Below are 25,715 nucleotides of genomic sequence, written 5' to 3'. Positions count from 1 at the left end.
CTAATTGTGAGTAATTTCTTCTTTCTTCTCTCAAGGTTTTCCTTTTCCTACATGAATTTTTATCTGTTCATGCCATCCTTTTCTTCCTAAGATATCTCAGTCTTTGAAGCAACAAGATGTCCAGACCCAGTTGCAAACACGTATAGTGGGACTACTTGATCAACTTAAATCAAATCATTAAGACCCTTAAGACATTGTCCTCACGTCACTGAGACATATATCAGCTTTGTGGAGAAGATCAGCTAATGTGCATATTCCTCCTGCAGTTTTCACAGCCTCTGAACTTTGGTAATTTCTAGCAGACTCAACTGCATTACAGCAGTCCACCTCTACTGAGGATCCGGGCCTTTGTGATGTTCACCTTCTAGCACTCACTGGTAGGGAGATAAAGTTCAGGAAAAGAAAACTCTTGAGCATCATGATAAAAAAATTCTTCATGTTTTCAAGACTTTGCACGTCATTACTGCTGTCCCACTGGCAAGGAAAACACTGTTTTTGTCCTCATGAGCTTTGTTCCTTCATTTGCAAAGAGACAGTAAGCTCTGAGCGGAATAGTTGTTTTTAACAGGAGCCAGAAGAGCCAGGTTATATCTGCAAGGCTTATTGGGAAGCAAAGCTATTTGCCCTTTGGGCAGCCTGACCTGAAAAGTACCTAAAGCCAAGTACCTTTGGCTTTAGAAGTGGAGGGGGACATAGCAGTTTTAAATTGGTATAACTAGAAGAGGGGCCAGTTATAGGTTCACCACCTTGTGATTACCATGATTATCCCCAGCTTCACTAAACATGGTGAAAAAGGACCTTTACCAGCCTGCAATTCAGTGTTATAGACCAGGCACGTTCCAAGCTATGAGTGTGCCCACAAGAGGATCGATTTGCATATGTTTTGCAGACATGCGGTAAAATGTAGTTGTTCCAACCACAGATTCATTTCACCTTACCTTTCCCACAGGCAATAAATGCCCACACACTCAGTTAAACAGTTGGCTACACCGCAAGCCTGGAAACTTGTCAATGGTAGTGTGCCAGACTGTAATTTTCTTTGAGGTTAATTGCGCTAGGAGGAACTCAACTGAAGCTGGGACCTGCTGCGTATTTGCAAATGCTTCTGTTTACTTGCCTGCATCCATCCAAGGGACACTGTTGGTACCCTTGATCTGTGACCCACACTGTCTAAGCCCTTCTGAGGGTTCTGAGACTCCCTCTAAGTGGTTTCAGGGAGGTGAGAGAGCAGACAAGCACCTGAACACTCAAAGTTCTCACTCAAAACTCCACTGACTTCTGCTGCTTGCTGCAGAGCTGGCTGCGGGCCTGTTGACTACAAGTCCAAATAATGGCTGCTGCTCAGGAGAACAACCTTAAATCACCAGGGGACTTTGGAAAAAATGCTAATTTTAATTACAGCCTTTAGTGATTTTAAAGCTACTGTGAAGAGAAAAGATTTGTCAGCTTTTCCATTTCTGTTGGAAAGCAACAGCGTGAGTAAATGCAGAGGAACTGTATGCAGTGTCTCCAGCACAGACAACTTCATGCAGCTGCCTCCTACTTGGGAATATACAACAGCAGTGTCACCTCAGTCCTCTCTGTAGATGTGAATATGGAATATAGGAACTACTACAGTAAATAAGACATCAGATCCATAGAGACCTTATTTCCCCAGCTTCCAAGAAAGGAGCCAGTACTGGTCATGCAGCAAAATAATCTGCCTTCCCCAAACCTTAAAACTTATAAACAATGACAATGTCATACAGAGAAACAAGTAACCTTAAGAGCAAGGGGCCCTCAGATGTTCAGGACAGAGAGCATCTGCTTCTGGTCTCAGGACTAACAGCCAACAATGCCCCCAGCTGATTTGTTCCATGCTGAAGCAGTAGAAGTAGAGGCAGAATCTCCCAGGAAAACCCCAGCCCACCTGTAAATGGCAAGTCCCTTAATTGGGTTCAGAGTAAATAAGATGCAAAGGCAAGTGCAGAGTTTGGCATGGAAACGCTGCTGAGGCTTGAACTGAAATCCCATGAAGACACAGAGTTCTTCCAAGGGTTTCAGTGGGACCTTTGCTGAATTCATTGAAGGATGAACTGAAAACAGGTTCTACTGAAGTGACAGACACAGCCCAGGGATCACCAGACAAGTCCACAGTGAAAAGAAAGGGGCTAAATCAAGCTGGGAAGTCAGTCCATGGATCACGGTCATTAAGGTCTACGACCAGGCATAGCTGTGACAGAGTTGGAGGCAGCTACAGCATAGCTCTTGGTCTGAGACTCAGAGTAGGACTGAGGGCCCAGGCTCAAGCTTAAATGGGCAGGAGTGTGGGTGGAGGCCCCAGGTGGGGCTGGTCAGAGCCATTAAAGCCTATTAGTATGCTCAAGGCCCTAGCATACATATGCAAGCCCATGAAGCTATAGATCTGGGTTTCTTTAATAGTCCTTTCCAAGCTGGAATTGTGTTTTTCTAGTTGCTGGAGTAATACCTGGAAGCCAGACCTGGCTTCTATTCATGTTTTCATCACGGATCTGTTATGTGAACTTAGGTAGGTTATTTTCTTTGTCTGTGCTTGTCTCTTTGCAGAGTCTTGTCTCTTTAGCTGGCAAACCCATGGCTTGGCATATGCTGTACAAGATCCCCCAAGTCTAAAAGACACTTGATCTTTGCCAAGACTTATGCTTTTAGTCTAATACTACTTGCAACAATGCTGATCTTTCTAAGTAAATACCCCTTCACCCTAATACGGGGTGTGTACTACTCATTGCTCAAATGGGAAAATCTGTTTCTAACTGTGAAGAGCAGTTGAAGCTCAGAATTGCTTGTGGGACCTCGTGTGGAAGCCTGCTGGAGTGAGGTCTTCTGTATTATATTACTGTATGAAGTCATCAAACAGTGTTCACAGGCAGTTCTGACTCTGAGGTCCACATGATGTAATTTGAGGTCCCTTAGGAATGAGGGATATGATACTACCTGTGTCATGAGGAGAGAGGTTTTGCTTGGATAGTTACCCCTGATGTAGTGACTTCATCTTCTCTGAAACATCTGCTCTCTTCTCTGTAGAGCTTTGAGCAAAGAGTTGGCCTGTGCTCATGTCTGAGGCAGTGGCTTGGGATGGAACTGGGCAGGGGAAGGGTTGGAGGCAGAGATGTGCAGGAGGGAGTGGGGATCCTGGAGCTGGAGGTGCTGAGGGGATTTGGAAATAGGGAAAATGGGAAGGGGAGCAGGTGTTGGAGGATTGTGAGGGCCCTGTAGCAGATTCTCAGGTGGGAAAACAGGCAAGTCTGCATTTTTTAAAAAACAGTTTAGTGCTCTTGTATTGCTTAATCCTAACCCTGAGCAAAAGTGCTGGGTCTTTGCTCCAACCAACCATTGTCACCATCCCTCACTCACTGAAGATGAAAACGGGGAAGTCGCATCTAAAAGTAAGAGGTATCACAGTTCAAGGAAAAAGGGCCAGGGCTCTGAGAGGAGTTGGCTACAGGTCGCAGCTTCTGCAGAGGGATAACAGATACTTCATTTCTATGGAAGTACAGAACTCCTTTTCATGGAGAAATAACACCTCCTCCCTGAGAAGGAATGGTGCAATGTCTCTTTGGTGAAATAGCGCAGATATTTTCTCCATGGAGAGGAAACATGTCCCTGTGAAGAAGCAACGCATGTCTCCTAGCAGGTTACGCGTGCAGGCAGGATGTTCTGAGAAGGGGCTAGAAAGCTTCAAACCTGGCAGGCTTCCAACTGCTGAGACACCCACTGTGAAAGAGTGGCTACATGATGAAGAATGGAGGCTAATCGACATGAACAGCATAGCAACCTGTGTCTCGGCCCAACTCCTGCAACGTAGCAGCTAATGGTTGCTGAAGTTGAGGGGCTGTGCTGTGGACAGCCTCTTGGGCATATCAGCTCTTTCCAGCACTGTGTTGGCAGCTGACCTGTGTGACAGAGAATGAAAGTCCCGAGTTGTTGGAACAGTTTTCATGCGCTGGAACTAACTCCATCTTCTGAGGATAGGCAGAGGGAGAGATATCAAGCTCTGCATTGAGGGCATGGGGCACTTTTCCCTTGGCGTTGACCTTCTTGCTGCCAGCTCTATGGAAATTGTTTGTCATGCTGACAGGTGGGGGTTTGAGTGTCCGACTGGCATGTTACGGGATGTGAGCCCACTTAAAATGAGCTAAGCACAAGATAAGAATGTGGCGTTCATACACTGCTGTGTCAGTCTGGCTGTCTGCCCGGGTAGCCCCGTTGTTTCCAGTGGGGTTATTTCAGAATGGTACTGTGGGGCAGCCTTTAAACTTTTCCCTTTGACTTATTGTACAGAAATATTTACTGCTCCTTATGTAATCCATACTGCACTGTTGATAAATGCTTGAAGTAACGATACTTGGTGCTGATAAGAGCTTGCCTCTTTAAAACTTTGTCCAAGCATTTATTTACATCCTCAACACTGCAATGAGACTGCAAAGACTTAGCATCTACTCTGCCCTCTGGGCACATGAAATTCCAGTTCCTGAGATCATCTTACAGTTTTTCATCTGTTTATCCTCACCATGCTGTTGGGTGCTAGAGAATTGAGTTACCCCAACTGATAGCTAAACTTGTCCACACCTTTGAAGACAGTTTTATCTTCCATTGAGCAGAAATCCAGTGCTTAAATGCTGTGGACAAATGTGGAGCTAAGTGATTTACCCAGTGTTAAGTGGAAAATCTTTTTCAGAAAATGCAAAAGAAGCAGTTGCTCTAAATGATGGAGTATTTCTTTTGCAGACTGGGAAACTACAAAGCAACTTTTTCTAAGGCCATATAGGGAGTCAGCAATGTTCAAGTTACTAGCGAGGGATCTGTGATGTTTAGGCGGGAGAGACTAGACCGTGGATTAGAGACAGGCCTTTGTTGTCCAGAACTCTACAACCAAACTCCCTCCCATCACAGACCAGTAAAACAAAATGCTTGTTGTCCAGAATTGTGAAGGAGTTTTCCTTGGTTACGCGATCAGTTTCTGCCAGGAAGAAAGCACAAAGATACATTGACAGGGAGAGGGTTAGTTGCAGTCCCTGAACTGCACAACGCTCCCTGCAGAGAAAGAAAGGGCAGATTGTCCTCCCCAAGAGGGGTGATGGAGGAAGGTAAAAAATCCAAGGATACGCTTCTAGGTTAAAACCCATTTCTGGTATAAAAGTCCCTGTTGCTGGCAACTGGCATCTGATCTGCACTATGTGGGCAGAAAGGAAACGGGGCCATAGAGGAAAGCAAAATTCACAGGATGTGGCTTCAAACCTTAGCAGGAATGACACTGCCCAAACCTTTGCTCTCCCTGTACCTCAGCTCCTTCCTGTAAAATGGCAATGGAGCTCACACCGCCTTTCCCTTGCCTACTGGATCCCAAGCCAAGTCTATGGCAGTACCTTGTCTAACCTCGTTCAGGTGCAACTTTGATGCCAGCCTTTACTTAACTCAGAGTATTAATCCCTCTGACAGACTATGGGCAGAATTGACTAGGTATTGCTGTTGTAGCTTGGAAAAGCCAGTTCTGGACCTTTTTATCAGCTGCCTGTATATGCTTGGAATAGGAAAGATATGAACCAAAGCATAGAGGATATTGAAGGGGAAGGGGGAGCCCTTCTGTTTTTTCTCCCTGTACCTCCTTGCAGTGTTTTGTGAAACAACATATTTACTTGTACTTTTCTCCTTCTTGCTGTAGGAGATCTTGTTTCTGAGCCCTTGGACAGCACTGTGGGTTCCTAATTCCCTTTGAGCTTACATCTTGCGCCTTAGCTCATTTCTTGTCAAATACAGACTTTCACAGGGGATCTGGAAGGACAAAGTAAAGCCTACTAAAATTTTGTCTTCTCGTTGTGGCATCCTTCAGTATATGGTTGCAGATGGTCCCTTGTCTGCTGTCTACAGACTGTCCTTGTGTAGCACTTTCAGCCAATGGGTACTGCTTTCCAAAGGCTTTGGTTGTGAATGCTTTTCTCTCTGCTAGCCATGCTCTTTAGACTGACTGATCTTGAGCCCACGCAGTTCCCTGGTGCTGGCTGAAGCTGGAAAGGGGCTGTGTCACTGGTGTCGAGGTCTCACTGCCCAGCCGTTGCGAGGGCAGATGCCAGCTGTGTTTGGGCATGCAGGGTGCAGACGAGGATTGCCAAGTGATCTCAGAGGCACTGGCAGGGTGGGTGCTGGGAGAACCCCCTCTGCATCTGGAAGTTGTTTCCAAGAGAGGTTGAGTTACACTACAGTGCTGCAGAGACCCACTATCCATACAGAACTGGATTCAGCATGAACTGAAAGTCTTTTGACTTTTTTTTTTATGGGCTGGCGCGAAGCTTGAGTAGAGGATGTGGGCCTGGGACGAAGCACTTACAAGTGCTCCTAGGCAATGGAAAGTGTGAATACGTGGGTTTGGGAAACGCATTATAATGAGGTGCTTGAATTTCCCCCTTGCTTCATAGCAGGGCCGATGTCTGGCAATGCCATGGCATCTAACAACCACACATTGTCTCCCTTGGTACTGCACAGCTTTAAGGGTAGCCAGGCTTCGCCCTCACCCTGCTCCTCAGACAAACAAGAGACTGTGAGAGAAATGTCACTGGGACTCACATTCCTCCTAAAAGGTGCCCAGATGGTCTGACATCATCCCAGATGTCTCTGAGGCAGCTCTTTGACCCAAGAAAGGGCTGAAAGCTCGCAGCTCTCCCATGGGATTGTGTCTCTTCCCATGCTTTGCTCCACCAGTGTTTAAGCTAAGTGGGGTCTGACAGAGCTAGCCCCAAGGGCCAGGCACAAAGGTGACACTTTACAGCCAAACTGGAGTGTAGATGAGGGAGCTCTCCTCTTCCTGCTGTTGCTGGGGGTTGTACAGCCCCGAATCATCTTGGCCGTGATGCAAGACCCTTAGCAAGCAAGAACCAGAAGAGCAGCAGTTGTGTTGCATGTCCAGGTATCAGTGTGGGGGTGACAACGAAGACCAGAGTGGTGGCTTGGAGCTGGCTTGTCTCTGACCTTGTAGGCTTGAGAAGACACTATCTGTACATCGGTCATTTAGATACTGTGAGCCCATCTTCAGCTTCTCATAATTTCTGAAGCACAGACAAAAACTGTGATCACTCCCTGGCAGCCATGGTCATCCCATGTATCCTCAGCTGTAGGCCATGACTCTTCTGCTCCAGATTTGGGGAATGGTATTTGGTAGCTCTGGCAGTGGCTGTTTCAAGCCCTAGGTTCCAGCTGTTCTGACAGCTCATTCACCAGCACAGCTTCTTGACTCAAATTCTCTGGAGTGGCAATTCAGTCTCCGCATTTCAGCTCAATTTCATCTGTGCTAACTTGGTGGAAATGGAGGAATCTTCCTCCACTGAGTTATTCTCTTTTAAATCTTGATTAAAAACTTGTCTCTGACAGCTACAAACCATTCTCAGCTGGCAAAAATGGATTTTTTTTTTTCAGCTGTTCTGTATTGTTACTTCCTGCCACCCTCTCCTTTAATCCTTGCTCCACCCTCCACACAAAAACATGTCTACCCAGGCAAACACGTTGGGAGAAGTGTTTCATCTTACAGCACCTGGCACAAGGGCGCTGGACCCTTAAACTGGTTTTCCTCAGTGTGAGTGGGTTAGATCCGTGGCCAGCTTACCCCCAAAATGAACCAGTGTCGTATGCACAGCCATGGAGGAGTGATCTGGCTCTCAGCAGGGAAGAAATGGTTAATTTTCTGCCTCACAGGAGAGTGCCTTTGGCAGCAATTTCAGTGCAATGACTCACTGGGGCCAGGAGTGGAAGTGCAAAGACCCCATCGGCAGTGGAGCAGCTTGGGAATCCCAAGGCAGCCTCAGCCCTTGGCTCCTCGGAGCCAGGAGAAGTTCCAGCTGTGGCCTTACAAGGCCAGAACAAGAAACCTGCTGCCGTGTCCCTGCTGAAGCCGCTGCCAGGCACTCTCTGCACGAAGAGCTTTGCAAATCCTTGCCCAGGGGCTGGTGGAGACTAGAGGAGAGGGCCGGGCTGGGCACCCAGAGCACTCAGTCGTAGCTGCGTACTTAAGGATTTCAAGCAGTGCACTTTTACCAAGATATTCTCCTTATTTAAAGTTGCTTTTGCCTGCCAGCTCCTGAATCATATCCAGCCCTCTGGAGGGAAGTCACGTCTCTCTCGCAACCCATTTATGGGTGAGGGATATTGGTAGCAAAGTGTGTGTTGGCACCCTGTGAGGACTGCAGTCTTCAGTACAAACCTGGAGGACCTTATGAGCTGGGAGGAGAGATGGAAACACATAGGATGAGCCAGGCAATTCAGAGCACTCTGGGAGAGGTGGAGAGCCAGTTCAGCTCCTTTTGGTACCATTAAGCACTATAGTGCTCAGGACTGGGCAGGGATCTGGTCTTGAGGTGAGTCCCACCTTCTCTATAGTTGAGCTACTCAGCCTCTTGGAGGCTATGCTGGGAGACAGGCACTTCCAGACAATGACTCAGCCCATCCTAAACCCTATCCAAAACAGATGGGATGGATTACTCTCTGGAGGTGTCTTCCCCTGCCTAGAGAAGGATTAGATGCAATGCCCAGCTTTCTGATGACCTAGTTGGGAAAGCTGAATCCCAGCCTTGATTTTTACTGGGGATGAGGTAAAAGGTACAGGAGAATGAACCATATGGCCTCCCTCATTCTGTTTGCTTTGGAGCAAAACCATGTGCACATACACACGCCTGTACATATGTTTGTATGTATATATATTGCGCAAATTCAAAGTTGGTGGTTTGTTTTTTGTTTGTTTTTTTTTTTAAATTGCAGAGACAAGCACATGACAGAGATGCCAGAATCCAGGCTGTCTGTGCATCTGCATTAAAATATGACAGAACTTCTTCCTGGGAAAAACTGCCTCAAAGTCCATGGAAATGACTTAACTGTGACAAAAATAAAAGATAAAAAGGAAAGAGAGAATGAAAGGGAAGAGAGAGATGGTCCCACCCCACATTTGGCCCATGTATGAGGGTGTGGGGAAGTGCTGTGTTTTCTAGGAAAGTCTGCTTCAGTTCCCTCCTGACCCCACTGCAATTCTAGTTTGGATGCTGTGTACACACAAACTGCACTGCTGCTCCGTGTTGTTTCTCCTTTTCTTTTCTTTTGGCTGAACACAGGCAAGAATGTCAAAAGGAATTTCTCAGCACACTGGAGGTGAGATGCATTGTCTCTGCAAGAAGGCCAAAGCAAGATTCTTTTTCCTTTTGCCTTGTTCTCAGAAACAACAGAGCTGTTTGGGCCCAATGAATCCCTCTGAGAAAAGTGCAGTTTGACAGAATTGCAAAAAATTTAAGAGGGGTTTTGTAATGGGAAAGGTCAAGTGATGTTAATTATAATCAGAGCTATAATATGCATAATGAGACTTGGGGAGTTTCCCTCTAAATCATTGCTTCTAGGCATCTCTGTTTCTCTCCCTTGCCTACCCTGTGGGGGAGTGGAGGAGGGATGTTGCACATAGGGAGCTGTTGCGATCTCATTGTTTCTCGCTTTAACATCCTGCCCAAAATTTCCTTCAGCAGAGATTGGCATGAAGGCCTGATCATGCTCACAGAGGAGAGAACCTTCTCCATTTTCACTTTCTGCTTACTTTGATCCCGTTTTTTGAGGGACAAATGCATGGGCTGCTCTTGTTATCATGAAATAAATCCAAGAGTCCTTTTCTCCACTGTGATTGTTGCTTTGCCCTTCTAAGCATGCATGGGAGATGGTTTGGCCTATTGGATTGAGAGCGGGAAACTCCAAGTTCTGGAAAGCTGTCCATTTGTGGCCTTGACATCATTACTGAAGAAGTCTGTGCCTCAGTTTTCACTTCTGTAAAATGGGACTGTGAATGTTTGAGTGTCCCTCTGAAGGGTGACGTCATGTATTATCTGATGCATTTTTACAATACAAAGGCTATTGTCAAAGAGGAGATGAGGGAGTATAAAACCTTCCATTCTTTTTCAAAAAACATCTGTTTAGCTCATCTTAGCAAGTTCTCTATGCACTGTTAGACTGGGGAGACAGCCCTCATGTTTGGGGCAGGCATTCATCTTCTTGAAGGTTTATTTGGTGCACATCATGATGTGAACCTAGTGGGGTCCTCCCCTTCTCTTTGAAAGAGCCTCTTCCACCAGCATTTGGTTTAGTATTCTTATCTATGAAACATTCATAAAATGCATGGTGGTGAGATGTGGAGCAATGTTCCAGCTAAGCAAATGGAAGGATGAATCCTGTGATCCCTACAGAGGAAAATGGTTTATACGGAGGACAGAAACAGACAGGGAGGGACTCCAGACCTGGCTCCAAAATGTTTGAAGCTATGGGAAATATTCCCCTTAACTTCATATGAACTGGAAGCCAGCCATGAGCTGGGAGGATTAGAGATTCCACTGCGGTGGGTAATTTGTTTGCAGTTGCATCATTGCATCATCAGCTTCAGTGCAGAATCCAGAGGGATATTAATGACACAGCTTGATCAGTCCTTTGAGCTCCTTTCCAAACTGTCTTTACATAGCAACATCAGGCCTAGAAACATGTGGTTTCCAGCACTGCTGATTACCTTTTGTATTTTTTCTGGACAAGCCCTTCACGTATTTCCCTGATAGGCATGACAGAAACCTTTAAATGCTGATGAGTCCACCATATTATTTCCTGCATAGCCTTCCTTGGAATTTGAAAGGCTTAATGGTGGCCAAAAAGGGGCAGAGCTGAGAAGCTGCTGATCCTTCTGCTTACAGATAGTGCCTTGTATTCCTCCCATGTGTTTTGCATCCCAATATAGGGTATGTTTGCGTGGACAGAGGCTGCTTTTGGGCATCTTCTCTCAGATGGTCTTACTAAGCTGAAGTTTGTCTCCATGCGAACACAGCTGCATGGCTGCTAAATCAAAGTTGGTCACACTGGGGAGTACTGGACACATCTGCACTCTTCCTGTTGACTTAACCTCAGTGGTCTGTCTTTCCCATCACAAAGGAACCTTAACCTCTCTCGCTATGAACTTGTCTTGATAACAGCTTTCCTCACTCTGGTTGCCTATATTTACATATGATGATGAACAGCAGAGCGATATAACGTTGGCATATTGCTAGAAAAATGACATGCCTGGGATAAAACTGACTAGCAGGTAGAATATGCAATGACTAGTCAGGGCTTCTTTTTATCTTATTCATTTGAACATATTAGCTTAAATATTTCTTAATTGCTGGAACTATTCATTGGATTATGTATATACCATTCGGTATCCTAATTATGAACAGAGCATGCGCATCCTTGACATATTGAGAGTTATTTCAACTTACAAGTAACCTTTTTAACCATATGCCACTTACAGCTTACTGCAAGTCTAGAGGGCTTTAGAAGAACTCCATGAGGCTTTTGGTATTAGTCAACATTATTCAGTAACTCTTAGGTCAGGGCATGGTTCTCCCAGTCACTGGGAGCTTTTATCCTAGTTGTCATGCATGATTTTTAAGCTTAGTTAGATCCAAGGATGTCTCACATCTTTGCAGGATCTTTCTTTTGGGCAAGAGTTGTTCTTTCATCTCATATTTACACTTGGCACCACATAGATCAGGCCTTGAGACAGGGAAGGACATCCCAATTTTCTTCATGAGCCAAACTGGCAGTGTAGTAATATCTGTAAGATCAGTAAACTTCTTAAGAATTAAATTCTTGCCCACTAAAGCAGTGACAGTTGTGCCTATTGGTCTCTTTTCTCTTCTCTTTCTAGACCAAAGAAGCTCTCTTCACAATTCTCCAGGACCTAAGGCCTGAAGACCACTTCAATATCATTGGCTTTTCCAACCGAATAAAGGTCTGGCAGCAGGACCGGCTGGTGCCAGTTACTCCAAATAATATAAGAGATGCCAAAAAGTACATTCATAATATGTCACCTACTGGAGGTATGATCCAAAGATATAAACGGGATTAATTTTGCTATCCAATTAACTACACCAGAATGGAGAGTGGTGAATGTGGTCCTGTAGCATGTAGCAATAAAAAGACATTGGGACTTAGGTTATGGGACAAGGGGGGCCCTTCCCTACTTCCACTTAGGGCTATGTGACAGAATGGTATGTGCCCTTTATCAGTGTACAGGATGGGAAGGTGTCCCCAGATCCAGTCATATGACCTGATATACTTATTAAAGTCAACTTTGGGCCCATTCTCCCATTTATCTGGTGAGACCCTCAGAGTGGGAAAGTTCCCAGGGTTATTTCTTGAGGACACAGGAAAAAAATACCACATCGTGGTGAAGGACACACAGGGCCAGTACTTGTGCAGTGTCGGAAAGCTGGTGTAAAAGCAGGCATGTGATTTTGTCTGGGCTGGAGACTCCAGGAACGGACTACCCAGCGTGGGCTATGAGATTGCCTTCTGCAAGACCTGGTTTCTCACCTAGTACTGTCATCTTCTTGTCTCTACCAAGGAGCAGCCAGAATGACATTTAAGAATTTCTTGTCCCTTTTTGCTTGTGCCTTGTCGCCAGGAGTGAAGAGGGGAGAGGAGGAGACCCCAGAACAGTGGCAGAGTGCAGGCATGATTTTGAGTGTGATTCAGTGGTCTCCTATGAGGCTATGGACGCTAGTATAAAAGAACCATAGTGAGGTTTGTAATCAAACATATTTTGGCAGCTGTGCCCGTCCTAGCTGAGCACTCCCCAGGTAAGCAGAGCGCTGCAAAATGACCTATGCAAATCCTTCCCCATGCAAGCAGTCACAGCTGGCTGAAGGTCAGATGGGCCCTTCCCATGGCTGCCCCTGAGCAGTGACCACTCCTAGCAAAGGAAACTCTCTGATGGAAAACCACAGCAAACAGGATGGTTTGCTGTACTGTTTGAATTGTGAGAGGAAGATTTTTAGGAAGTGGTCAAGGGACCTGCCCAGTTAAACAATTACCAATAGTGGGACTAAACTCAGAGTACAAACCTTTTTACTCCTGAAGTGCCAAAAGAGCTGTGCAGGAACCAGCTGAGTTTGCCCATGAACCTGCCAGAGAACAAAAATAAAAGGAAATGATTAACTCAGGTTCAACAGGAAGGTGCGGTGATTCTCCACCACAGGCCAGTGGTACTTTATTTTTGGCTAACTCTGCATTTTCCCTATAACGGTGCTGTTGCTTGAGTATCTTCCAGTGAACGTGAATGTACTCAAGCTCACAGATCACACACATAAAGAATGTGCTGTGCTTACACCGCTGCGTCAAACTCACACACCAAAGAAATGGGAAAAAAATATTGCTGCTAAATATTTGTGTATGTGGCAAAAGGCAGTTTTCAGTGCTTGGTAGCTCTGTGATATGGCTGGGTTTGAAATGACACACTCTGCTGCATGGAACGGTTTTCTTTTGTTTCTGGGGAAAGATGACTTTCTGAAATTTTGGATCTGGATGGAGACTGAGATACTATTAGGATACTTAGGTGCAGGGTTTTGGTTCAAAACCATCTTGCAAAAAACACAGCCTGGATTTTGAGGAGTTTTCTGAAGTCTTAGCCCCTTTCCTGTTTCTTGTCTTGCTGCAGTCACTGGAGCTGTGCACGCTGTTTCTCGGTATATGATGCATGGTCAGCCCTGCTAGCACATCCTTGCTGATAACCTCCCTAGAACTCCCCTTCTGGACCCCCAGGAGTCTGTTGTGTACGGCTCTTAACCTATTTCACCAGCTTTTTTTCTGAGAGCTTTTTTTTTAATTTCTGTTTTCTCCCTCTCTCCCCACTTAAGGCAGCTCCATTCTTCGTTAGGCAGTGTGCCCAGGTGGCCAAGAAGGCCAACGGCATCCTGGCTTGTATCAGAAATAGTGTGGCCAGCAGGAGCAGGGAGGTGATTGTGCCCCTGTACTCAGCACTGATGAGGCTGCACCTCGAATACTGTGTTGAGGTTTGGGCCCCTCACTACAAGAAGGACATTGAGGTGCTGGAGCGTGTCCAGAGAAGGGCGACGAAGCTGGTGAGGGGTCTGGAGCACAAGTCTGATGAGGAGCGGCTGAGGGAACTGGGGTTGTTCAGTCTGGAGAAGAGGAGGCTGAGGGGAGACAGAAAACACAGCCTGGATTTTGAGGAGTTTTCAGAAGTCTTAGCCCCTTTCCTGTTCCTTGTCTTGCTGCAGCTACTGGAGCTGTGCTGTCATCTTACTAATGGGAGCTTAGGGAAATAATTTGTACCACTCTTAGAAGGAGAAGTGAGCTAATCATTTTGGTACCTTCCCAGGGACTAATATTAATGGTGCTCTCCAGACTGGTGCAAAGCTGCTAAATGATTACATTGCTCAGAATGATATTGATGCCAGGAGCGTCTCTCTGATCATCTTCCTCACGGATGGAAGGCCCACTGTTGGGGAAACACAGTCGTCCAAAATCCTCAGCAACACCAAGGATGTCATCCGTGATAAATTCTGCCTCTTCACCATTGGCATTGGCAATGATGTGGACCACAAGCTGCTGGAGAGGATGGCACTGGAGAACTGTGGCATGACGAGGCATTTTCAGGAGGATGAGGATGCAGCCAGCCACCTCAAAGGGTTTGTTCCACTTTTTCTGTGCTTATATCTGCATTGGGTCCTCTGGGCAAGGGTTTTGGGAAGGAAAATCCTCTACAGAGACATCGCAAGAGATGGGAGTTTCTCTGAGGCTCAACTCTGGTTGAGAGAGGCAGAGTATGCTCAGACACTGAGGATGCCTACCCAGAAAGTGTCTCCTTCCTAGCAGACCCCCTGAGCTGTACTGGAGCTTCCCAGCCCCTCAGAACAAGGCATTTGTTTCCCTAAGTCAGATCGTTGTTTTGGGCATGTAAAGCTGGAGAGATGGGAGGCATGAGTGCCACCTCTCCGCAGGTGGACAGAGGGAGGAAAGGATGCACTGCTCACTTCAAATTGACAACATAAACAGCATGGAGGGGCTCAGGAATGAAGATCCCAATTAGGGGCATAAAATTATTTCTTTATTTTTTGAAAATGATAACCTTTTGCCCAAACTCCAAAATATTCAACTTTGAAAAGCACACAAAGGTCATTCCTGGGATGATCATATAGTTGCTTCATTCCCTCTTTCTTTGTGACCCAAACTCCTAACAAGTTTCCTGTAATCCTCATCATTCAGTAGGACCAGAGATTACACTCCTCTTCTGTGATGAGGGAGCTGTAGTCCAAAGGGAGACCCTAGTGAGGAACAGCAAAAAGATATCTGTCTGAACCACAGCTCTGTGTAAAATGTCAGGCAGTGTGTCAGTATTTCCAAGCAAAAATGTTTGGCTTTCAGTCCCAAAATGTAAATGTTTTGAACCCCAGAAACCAAAAAGAGTCACTGAGCAGAGACCTCTCACCTAGCTAGCGTCTAACTCATCTGGAGCAATGAAACCATGCACGTTCCACTAGAGCTTTTCTTTCTGTGGTGTTTATACATGGACACAAGTGTCTTCCTTTTAAACCAGATTTTGTAGATCCATCTGCCATTCTGCCCCTCAGAATCTGTCATTTGCTTCTCAGAACATGCATTTTGGATAGCAAATAGCATTCCCTGGCAAATGAAGGATGTGCTGATTGATTGGGCCACAGGAACCCAGCACTGCAAGTACTTGTTCAAACATCTCTATGTGATAAACAGCTTACTATGAATCAAGCTCAGAGATGGCAGACCCATTTGGCATCTGATGCCAAATTTATACAGAGAAGCACAATCACTTGCTGGAGGCCAATTCAAATAACTGTTGGAGTGAAAATCTGCGTGGGTGCCAATGTAATTTCTGATTTTTGTGGTCAGTGGCTTGTATTTTTACACAGATACTTCCTTGCATTGTACTATAAGACAGACTGTATCTCCCACTCCACCGTTTGTTACAACCCAGGACTTACTTCACAGAGAGTTCTCAGGTTTAATTCACTCATGTTTTAAAATGTGACGAGCTCTCTGCATCAAAGACACTGAGTGCTCAGAGAGACTTTAAAAGAAAGTCAACCAATTCAGGCTTTGGGTTTCCTTGGAGAGAGAATAAAACAGAAAGCGTGACTCTAGCTTCCAGACAATCTGTTTAAGCAGATGTGAAAAATAAATGCAGCTTGAACTAAAAAAGGGTTGAGGCCAATTCTTTGTTTATTTACCAAATTAGACTCAAATGACTTGCCAAGAGATGAGGAGTCTGGCATTTAAATGGGAAATATGGCATTCTTGGAGCAGCTTGGAAAGATCCATCACAAGCACATTGCTGCAGGGAAAACACTACTACAGTACTGTAAACTTAGGCCTTGACCCCTTGTAAAGGCTTTCTGGCCTGTCCAGTGCGAGGTATTTTCAGAAGTACGGTAGGTCACGTTAACAAGGCACTATAGCATTAAGCTCTCTGGTTCCACTCTCTGGTTCTCTCTTGCTCCAACAGAAAATCAGCAATAAGGTAGCAGCGAGTCGTCTTCTGCCAGGCCGCCTGTATTTAGTAGTTAGGATTCCTCCATTCCTTGGAAACGTCCTCATTTATGGGGGTATAGTGAAATTACTTCTTGATTTTCTTTCTCCTTTGGCCCTCAGAAAACTGTATTCCTGGCTGTCCTACGCTGACCATCCCAAACGGTAGTATCTAGGGCTCTTGCAGTAATACAGAAGCTTTGGTTCAGTTATTCTCCAGCTTTGGGGGTCCTAGCATCTTGGTCTTACAGTTTCTGGCTCCCGAATACCATGCATAATGCCACTAGAAAACTGTGGGTAACAGCATCTCTTCTAAGTACATTTTTAAATAACTAGGGTGCTTTCTGTGAGCCTGAGAGGCCAAGAATTTACTTTTAATGGGCAGGTTCTCTTAGGCAGACTTAAGCAATCACAAATATCTCCTTGCAGAGCTCTGGAATCATAGTGGAAGACAGGGGACTGCCAGGCCGTTCTGGGATGCTTCTGAACATACTTAAGAGACTCTGTTTAGATGCCTAAGAAACACTGAAAACTAAAATGAGGCAGAGAATAATTTTGGGTGAAAGGCACCCCAGGAGGTCATGTAATCCAGCCTTCTGCTCAGAGAAGAGGTACCTTCAAATTTAGGTGAGGTTCCTCAGGGCCTTGTCCACTCAAGTTTTGAAAATCTCTAAGGGTAGAGACTCCCGCATCTCTCTGGGCCCAGTTACAGTGGATGCAGTAGTTAAATTTGCGGCCTGGTAGCTCTAACTGCTCCTGAATGTCTTAGGAACCATATTAGCTAGTCTGACTGTATCCTTGGCCATGCATAAGTGCAAGAGTGTGTGCATACGCTTAGACGAACAATACTAATGGTGAGAAGTGTGTCTTTGTTTAAGGTTCTATGATGAAATAGGAACACCCCTTCTCTCTGACATCCGTGTTGATTACCCTGAAGACAATGTGGAGCAAGTCACCCAGAACTTTTTCCCTAACTACTTTAATGGCTCTGAAATTATAATAGCTGGCAAACTCATCAACCGCACCTCAGAGAGTCTCCACGTGGAGGTGACTGCTAGCAACTCCAAGAAGTACATCCTCCTCAAAACAGATGTGGCTATTGACCTGCCAAGCAGGAATGACATTAGAGGTGTCCCAGGCCTGGAAGATGGCAAAGGTGATAAAAATTACATTGAGAGAGCATGGAGTTATCTCACCATCAAAGAATTGCTTAAGTCCCGGTTGAAGAGTGATGACAATCAGGAAAGAGATGCTTTGATGGAGAAAGCCAAGTCAATGGCCCTTACTTACAATTTTGTTACTCCCTTCACCGTTCTGAAGATGAGAGAGGCTGGGCTCCATTCAGAACCACCTCAAGAGGAGTTTATCAGCCCTTCTACTGATGGCATTGGTGAGAAGTTGCAGAGCTTGCAGGGACACAAGGCACCACCAGGTACGAGAGAAAAATAACCATGTGCTGTAAGAAATCTTTTTGCATAGGTAATGTCTCATGGCTGACTTTATCAACAGGGATGACGTAGTCAATGAACCGAGGGGTGGTAAACAGAAAGCTGAGATTTTCATATTGATCTTGCTAATTGTGGGGTGGGTGACCTTGAGCAAAACTTTTAGGCATCTGACTCATCCCCTGGAAGGACTTACTGCTCTGTAGAAACTGTTGAAGAAAAATTGGTATTCTAAATGAAGCTTAAAGTAGCTGCAGGAATATGTCCCATAATCTTGCTGAATAATATTTTGGGAACATTGTTATACTATGGCTCTTTCTGCTGCTCAATAAGTAATTGTAACAGCCTTCCTTCCACACTTCTAGGTGTACGCAGACAGCAAGATAAACAAAGAATTAAAATCTCCAAAACTTCAGGTCAGTGCCTGTTTTCATGCCTTTAATAATCCAAAATAATAGTGATTGATTTATGGAAAACTCAGCTGCATGCCACTGTGGTATAACCATCCTGACGGATCAGCCAAAATCCTATTTACTCGATTTGCAGAGTAGAGAGGTAAGTGAAAACAAAAACAAAATACAGAGAAGATCAATAATGAGAAGTGTGAGGAAACATAGCAAGGCAGATGATTTACAACACTTGATTCTCATGTTTGAGACTTTTGTAGATTAGGGGAGAACAGGAAACATGTCCTCTCTGTACTAGAGCGAGTCAAAAAACATTTTCTAAAGTAATGTTGCTGAAGCATAAACAGTGCTGTCGAAGGGAAAAAAAAATACAATTCCATAGTGTTTTACTATTTTCCTGTTGGTTCTGCACCTCTACTTAACATCCTTTTCATACATTAAACACTGAAGAATGAGCCCAGATCAAGAATTTAGACTTGAATTTCACTGGATAAGGTCAAATTTACCTTAAAAACTAGGGTTTTGGCTTGTCTTATTATTAATGACAGCTATCTGGCAGTTGATGATAGGTCAAGGGTTGTTGAAAAATTAAGATTGCAGGATTGTTTAATATCTGCTGTTGACTGCTCCAATCTGATATTGAGGACCAGGAAGGCTCAGTGTGAGGTGTGCCCATGCAGCAGTCCTTGGTTAGAGGATACGTTTTTGTGTGCTGTGGGGGATGTAGCCTGCCAACAGAGTATGGAGAAGAAGATTATAAAACACCTGCATGACAATTCCCATCAATCACTGAAATGATATTCCAGGAAGAAAATATCCTGATTTTCACCTGGACTGCTTTGGGTTTTAAGTTTTCATTGAAAACCCAACCTCTTCTGTGAGAAAACAAAACGAAAATAAAACACTCTTTGTGAAAAACAAAGCAAAACTTGGCATTTCCTGGCAAACTCCATCCGACCCTCTAAAACAACAAATCAGGAGGTCTTAGAAAAAACAGGGACAAACACACTTTGAAAAGCAGTTTTGTTACATTCTTGGACACTGCAGTTTTCTGTCAGTCTCTTACATTTGTCTCTTTTTTTCCATGTCTTCTCAGCGGATGGAGACCCTCACTTTGTCATTGATTTTCCCTCCAGCAAGTTCTCTGTCTGCTTCAATATTGACGGAGAACCAGGGGACATTCTCCGACTGGTCTCTGATCACAAGGAATCTGGTGAGTAGCCAAGCAAAGCAGTTGCTTGTGGAAGAAAGCTGAAGTGCAAGGCCAGCTCTCTAGCAATAAGACTAAGCACCAAGGTGCTTCATAGGCAAGAAAGTGAAAGATAAGTAGAAAAAGTTGCTTTTCTGGCCAGGCGATGGAAAATTGGTGCACACCAGTTTTCTGGCTCTAATCACCTGATTAGAAGAGGAGGTAAACTGTTCACTTGCACTTACTGACCTCCAACTTCATCATGGCTTATGGGTAAATTCACAGCAAGCCTAAGCAAAGAGAAGGCCTGGCCACTATTACATACACAGTTCCTCTACGGAAGTGTTTGTCAACAGAGTAGACCTAATCATAGAGAGAACTGGCCTTTATGTGTATCCAAACTTCCTAGTTCAGGTCTTCATTGACTGGAATCAAGGGAGCAGCAATCACAGAATCACAGGATGATAGGGGTTGGAAGGGACCTCTGGAGACCATCTAGTTCAACCCCCCTGCCAGAGCAGGTTGACCTAGAACAGGTTGCACAGGAATGCGTCCAGGCGAGTTTTGAGTATCTCCAGAGAAGGAGACTCCACAGCCTCTCTGGGCAGCTTGTTCCAGTGCTCTGCCACCCTCAAAGTAAAGAAGTTCCTCCTCATGTTTAGATGGAACTTCCTATGACCAAGTTTGTGCCCATTACCTCTCGTCCTGTCACTGGGCACCACTGAAAAAAGACTGGCCCCATCCTCCTGGCACCCACCCCTTAAGTATTTATAAGCATTGATAAGATCCCCCCTCAGTCTTCTCTTCTGCAGGCTAAAAAGACCCAAGTCCATCAGCCTTTCCTCATAAGAAAGATGTTCCAGTCCCCTAATCATCTCTAGCCATTTGCTGTACCCTCTCCAGCAGCTCCCTGTCCTTCTTGAACCGGGGAGCCCAGAACTGGACACAGTGCTCCACATTTGGCCTCACCAGGGCAGAGTAGAGGGGGAGGATAACTTCCATCGACCTGCTAGCCACACTCTTCTCGATGCACCCCAGGATGCCTTTGGCCTTCTTGGCCCCAAGGGCACATTGCTGGCTCATGGTCATCCTCTTGTCCCCCAGGACTCCCACGTCCCTTTCCACAGAGCTGCTCTCCAGCAGGTCAGCCCCTAACCTGTACTGATGCATGGGGTTATATTTACACCTTATTACATGTAAACAGCCAAGAGAGCCACTTGAGTGCATGAGGACCTATAGCACCCCTTCAGTCCAGCTAGATTGGAGAGCTCAGTTCCTGATCATCAGTCCCAGTATGGTCTGGGGGTTGCACTTGACCAGTGCTACAACAGCCACAGCTAAATGAACAGCCACAGGCATTTCGCATACCGCAGGTAGTGTTTGTATAAGTCATGCAGCCACCTCTGCGCCGAGAGATTACACAGGGGATTCAGCTTTCTGGTGCAGAGGCAGTGCATTTCTTTGATGGTGCAACTTCATCAGCTCTCTTAGTTACAAAGTCACAACAAGCAAATAAAAGATTTGGACTCACCAAAATGGCTCTGTTATTGGAACTTCACTTTTTACTTACAGTGCTGTTTGCTTCAGGACAGAGCACGTTATCCAAACAGGCTAACCAAGCACTGAGGCTGTTTCACTGAAGGGACCACCAAACTGGTTACCAAGTCATGACAGCCTTGAGAAAACCCCCACAATTCAGGATCTGCTTTACCCAAGCTGGTCTGATCCCCAGGGGCCCAAACTGTGGTCTGATCTGATCTGGAATTCTAAGCAGGGCAGTTTATAAGCAGATTATGTCCTGAGCAGGGAAGCAGTGGGAGGAAGGGGTGTCAAAACCAGAAACAATGCACAGACTTGTTTTACAAAGAAGATAAACAACCCCACAATAAAGTTATAAGAATTCTGTTCTATGTGGTAGTGGTCTAGCCTTCGTATTTCTGTGTTCATGCCTGCCTTAGTGAGTAAGATCCAGCTCCTGGCAATGTTTCCCTTAAACTTCTTTCACAGACTGTGTTTGTGCTACTGCTTGAATGATTCTGTGGCTCAAATGCAGAATGAGCTTGGGGAAAACAGACTCTGTAGCACTAACAAGTTGAGTCTATGAAGACAGAAATGAGAGATCCCCTCGGGAATGATGGAATATGGAGATATTTCTTCTCAGTGTTGATGGCTTGGTTCTAGCTTGGGTTAGCAACAAGCCTCCTCCTTTATTGTAACTGTCTAGTAGCTGTTCAGAGGGCTGTGGGAAGTGAGACACTGTCTTGTGGACAGCAAGTCACAAAAATCATTAAAATTATTGGGAATCTTACTGTGGACATCTAGGCTTTATTTGACTCAGTGGAATCTGCATCTTAGACTACTCAAAAGTGGTTCTTTTGGGGCAAAACTGAGGGAAGTGGAAAAGGCAGCACTGGTGAAGCTGGAAATAACACAATGGGAGTGCAGAGTTCAGGGTCCTCTTCTGCAGCGACACAAAGAGAAACTGAATTTCTTACACTGCCACCTGAGGAGGTTCAGCACTTCGTCTCAGACTGTTGCAGGTCAGCGTATTCCCTCTACAGGTCCTGCTCAGTCTGTAGTGTGTCGGCCAAGGTAGTAACCCTTACTCTGTGGCTTCCCAGGCTAATTCTCTTCTTAGGAGTCAGGTAGAGAGGGACTTCAAACCGCAACTGTCTACTGCCCTAAGATTCTCTGGGACAGCAGCATTCAAATACACCCAGGTCCTCTTCCTAGGAGTTCAGTCCCTATGCCAGTTGGTGATATGAGGAAAAGCAGGCCTGCCAGCAGCTTTTCTTAGTCCTCCAAGATCTGGTATGTTTGCCCAGGTTTGAGTTACGCATCAACAAATAGGTAGTCTGGGTAAATCATACCATGGTTGGTCAGGCTATAGCAGTCAGGAAAATAAATATTTGTCTTATGTGGCTCAAAATCCCTGCACATCATTGTCTCGATCACAGGTAGGTCTAAGGTTGGCTGGAGCTTAGGAAGTGGTGGTGCTGAGGAGCAGCTGATCCTATCCTGTAGCACTGTGTACACAATGTTAGGACTAATGGGGCTGGGGGCACCTGTCTCCAAGGAAGGCCAGTATTTCTGAGCTTGGGTAAATTTAGGTGCTCTGAATAAGGTAATAATTCTATAACAGACTGGTTATACTTTTTTGAATACTGCTAGGTGAAATAATCGAGCACGAGGTGGTGAATCTGCATGTCCTCAGTTGCAAGGCTTGTATCTCTGAGACAATAGACCTATTCTTGGTTCCAGCTTTCATTTATTGATTATTTTCCTGCAAGGTGTAACTGTGAATGGGCAATTAATTGGAGCTCCTGCACCACCCAATGGCCACAAGAAGCATCGGACTTACTTCAGCACCATCACTATCATCAGCAATAAGCCAGAGAGGTCTTACCTAGAGATCACACCCAAAAGAATTATCCTGGATGATGGGGAAAGACTTCTTCTGTCCTGTGATCGGAGTGCTGTTGTGCGAAGCAGCAGCCTCGAGGTGTCCATCTCTGCCAATTCCAACATCACCGTGACGATAAGAGACACAATCAGCTTTGTCATCCTCATCCACCATTACAAGAAGCCGGCCCCATATCAGAGGAATCACCTGGGGTTCTACATCTCCAACAGCAAAGGCCTCTCTTCTGACTCGCATGGGCTACTGGGTAGGTAACAGGTTCTTAGGTTCAGAGCTGTAAACCAGACAAAAATGATCCTTCCAAATAGTTTTAAGGGACAGAGACAGGAGGTAATGAACAAAGCAAGTGGGGAATTAAGTTCCCGGGTGAGACTTTTACATCCACTCTCAAACAACTTCTCTATGGCTAGTATCCCCAACTCCTCTTCCATCTTTTTCTGTACGAGCTATCTCCCACTGTCCTAGCTATGTGGCTGTGCCTGTTTTTCACATTTCCACTCTTTTCATGATTGTTTAATACAATTGTCAATAGAATACACATGCTCGATGCTCCCAGTACAGAGACAGAAACCAAATATTGTACAAGAACCCCGAATAAGCCACCAGTAAGAGATTGTCTAACAGTAGTCCTAATTCTGAATAGCCCAGCTGCTAACGTGCTCTCAGGGACATAGCAAAGTAGGGTCTGAATCCCTCTAGGCAGAGAGGACAGTCAATGGGGGCCTTGCAGATTCTGAAAGAGAGCTCTAGTCATAGATTGAGCACATTGCCAGAGATGATTGACTTAGCCTTCAAGTACTGCACTTGCACATGTCCAGAGGGACTGAGGACTGAGCTGTTTACACCTGAGCCTGACTGAGATCAAGAAATGCTGGTACTTTTTGTGGCCCCTTTCTTTCAAAACGTGAAGTGAAAGGAGAGCCATCCCCACATTTTGAGAGCAACTAGGCTTTAGGTAGGCTCAGAGAATGTTTAGATGGTTGGGTTCTTTCAGCCAACGAGAAGTAGTGATGTTTATGGCCATGTACAGGTGCAGAACTCTAAGACTGAAGCCATAGTTTCCATGACATTCAGGCACCCCCAGGTTAAGCAGGAGATGATCCCTCAGGACTGGGGTTTGTGGATTCAGGCTACATGCATGCACAAACCTCTAAATCCACATTTAGGTTTGGCCTAAAAGATCTTGCCCCCAAGAACGCAAGGGAAGAGAACTTGGAGCTTCAGGCCTAGATCTTCTTTGTGCTTGCTGATGGGCATTGTATGGGTTATTATCCTCTAGTAACTGTGGCCTACAGAATGGAACTTAACTACTAGCAGCTCAAAAAGTTCTTTAGCTCAGCTAATGTATCTTGACGAGTGAAAAAGAAGAAATAGGGTTTTATTTTTATCTCTATGTTTGTGAGATTTAGAAAAGAATTGCAGGACCTAGATCCACCCTGCTGTTGCAGAGAAGCCCTTTACAACCCCATACGCTAAGAATCCTCAAAACACAGCCTATTAAAAAAAACCCTCACACAACCAACTTATAAACAGGTACAAAACAGACAGTCATGGACTCTGTTTTATCTTGCCTTGCAGGTCAGTTCTTGAACCATGAAGTTAAACTTCTTCAGGAATCTCTAAACACAAGTCGTCAGGAGGTTGGTCAGAACGAAACTGAAGCATTAAACCCTACAAATACCCTGAAAGTGAAGGGACGGCTCGTTCCTGTTGTGTGGAAGCAGAGGAGGATCTACAATGGCCAGCAGGAAGTTGACTGCTGGTTTGCCAAAAACAATGCGGACAAACTGATCGATGGGAGCTATAAAGACTATTTGGCTTCTCATCCTTTTGACACAGGGACCGGCATTGGGACGATTAACATCCTTTAAGACCAATCATAGCAATGCATTACAGCAGCATGCGTGACAGCGGTTCCCTTCTGAAGCCTCTAGAGCTAGGCAACTTATGAATATTTCTTTACTTTTTTGGTGCCAAAGAAACCAAGGCTTTTTGCCCCTGGAAATCAGCTGTCTCTCTTTCATGCTAGATGAACACTGTTCATCAAATTCCTGAAGACAAGGTGGTTGGGGGGGAGGGTTGCGGACATGGTTAAAGACATGATTGGTGCTCTCTCAGTGGGAAGGGATGGAGAAATGGGCCAGCACTCATATCGAACAGTGCAGAGAGCTGCTGGCCTTAAAATAAACCCATTCAGGGATCTGTGCAATACCCCCAGGGGCTGATGAGTCACCCAGTGAGAGGCACAGATCATAGGGCACAGTGTCTATCTGGACAGACACCCTTGGGTGACACGCCTTGCAAAGAAGTGACTTGGAGCACCTGCTCCAACCATGGTCCGTGTGGAAAGACGTGGGTGGATATTCATCCGCAGTGACCCATTAGAATCAAAGAGGTAACAGAGAAATCAAAACCTTAAAACAACAGGCCACAAGAGGGTATTGCTTTCTTGGTTATTGGGATGGGGTCTGGATTTGCCGCTTAGCATGATGTTCCCTGAACCACTACAGACCCTTAAAGCAGTGGTGAAAACCTTCATGTGGTTTATTGCTGCCTCAGTGTATAGGCTGCATGCTTAAGAAGCACCTCTGGTCTTCAGCAGCAACAGCAGTGGTGCAGGCTCCCCTTCCATGAAGCATTTCATTTAAATAACATAGGTTTAGTAATTTCTTGAGTCTTGACTCCCTCAGAGAGAAACAAAGCTCCACCCTGAGCTTCCGACAGACCTGCCACCTCCTTGAGCAGAGCATCGCTTCTGCTTAGCAGAGATTTAAATTCTCTAAAGGATGATGAACCAGCACCCATGATAGCTTATAACCCTACAAAGCAGCCTCTTGAATTTAGACTAGACATTTCTAGCTGCTTTTCTAATCAGGGAGGAAGTGTTTATTTAC

At 45.3% G+C, this 25,715-nt stretch overlaps 1 protein-coding gene across 1 annotated transcript in view; it reads left to right on the top strand.

The window, feature by feature from the left end:
* Positions 1-24,869, top strand: part of ITIH5 (inter-alpha-trypsin inhibitor heavy chain 5) — a 50,167-nt gene extending 25,298 nt beyond the window's left edge. Inside the window, exons 8-14 of the mRNA XM_059816583.1 lie at positions 11,702-11,873; positions 14,177-14,486; positions 17,238-17,791; positions 18,170-18,220; positions 19,308-19,424; positions 22,691-23,068; positions 24,400-24,869. Of these exons, the coding sequence (XP_059672566.1) occupies positions 11,702-11,873; positions 14,177-14,486; positions 17,238-17,791; positions 18,170-18,220; positions 19,308-19,424; positions 22,691-23,068; positions 24,400-24,692 (1,875 nt within the window). The 3' untranslated portion in view covers positions 24,693-24,869. The remainder of the gene's footprint in view (positions 1-11,701; positions 11,874-14,176; positions 14,487-17,237; positions 17,792-18,169; positions 18,221-19,307; positions 19,425-22,690; positions 23,069-24,399) is intronic.
* Positions 24,870-25,715: the final 846 nt, after the last annotated feature.

This window comes from Gavia stellata, chromosome 4 (genome assembly GCF_030936135.1).
Source record: "Gavia stellata isolate bGavSte3 chromosome 4, bGavSte3.hap2, whole genome shotgun sequence".
Taxonomy (NCBI): Eukaryota; Metazoa; Chordata; class Aves; order Gaviiformes; family Gaviidae; genus Gavia; species Gavia stellata.
The sequence above is the reverse complement of the archived record's forward strand: the minus strand, read 5'-3'. Positions and strand labels throughout refer to the sequence as shown.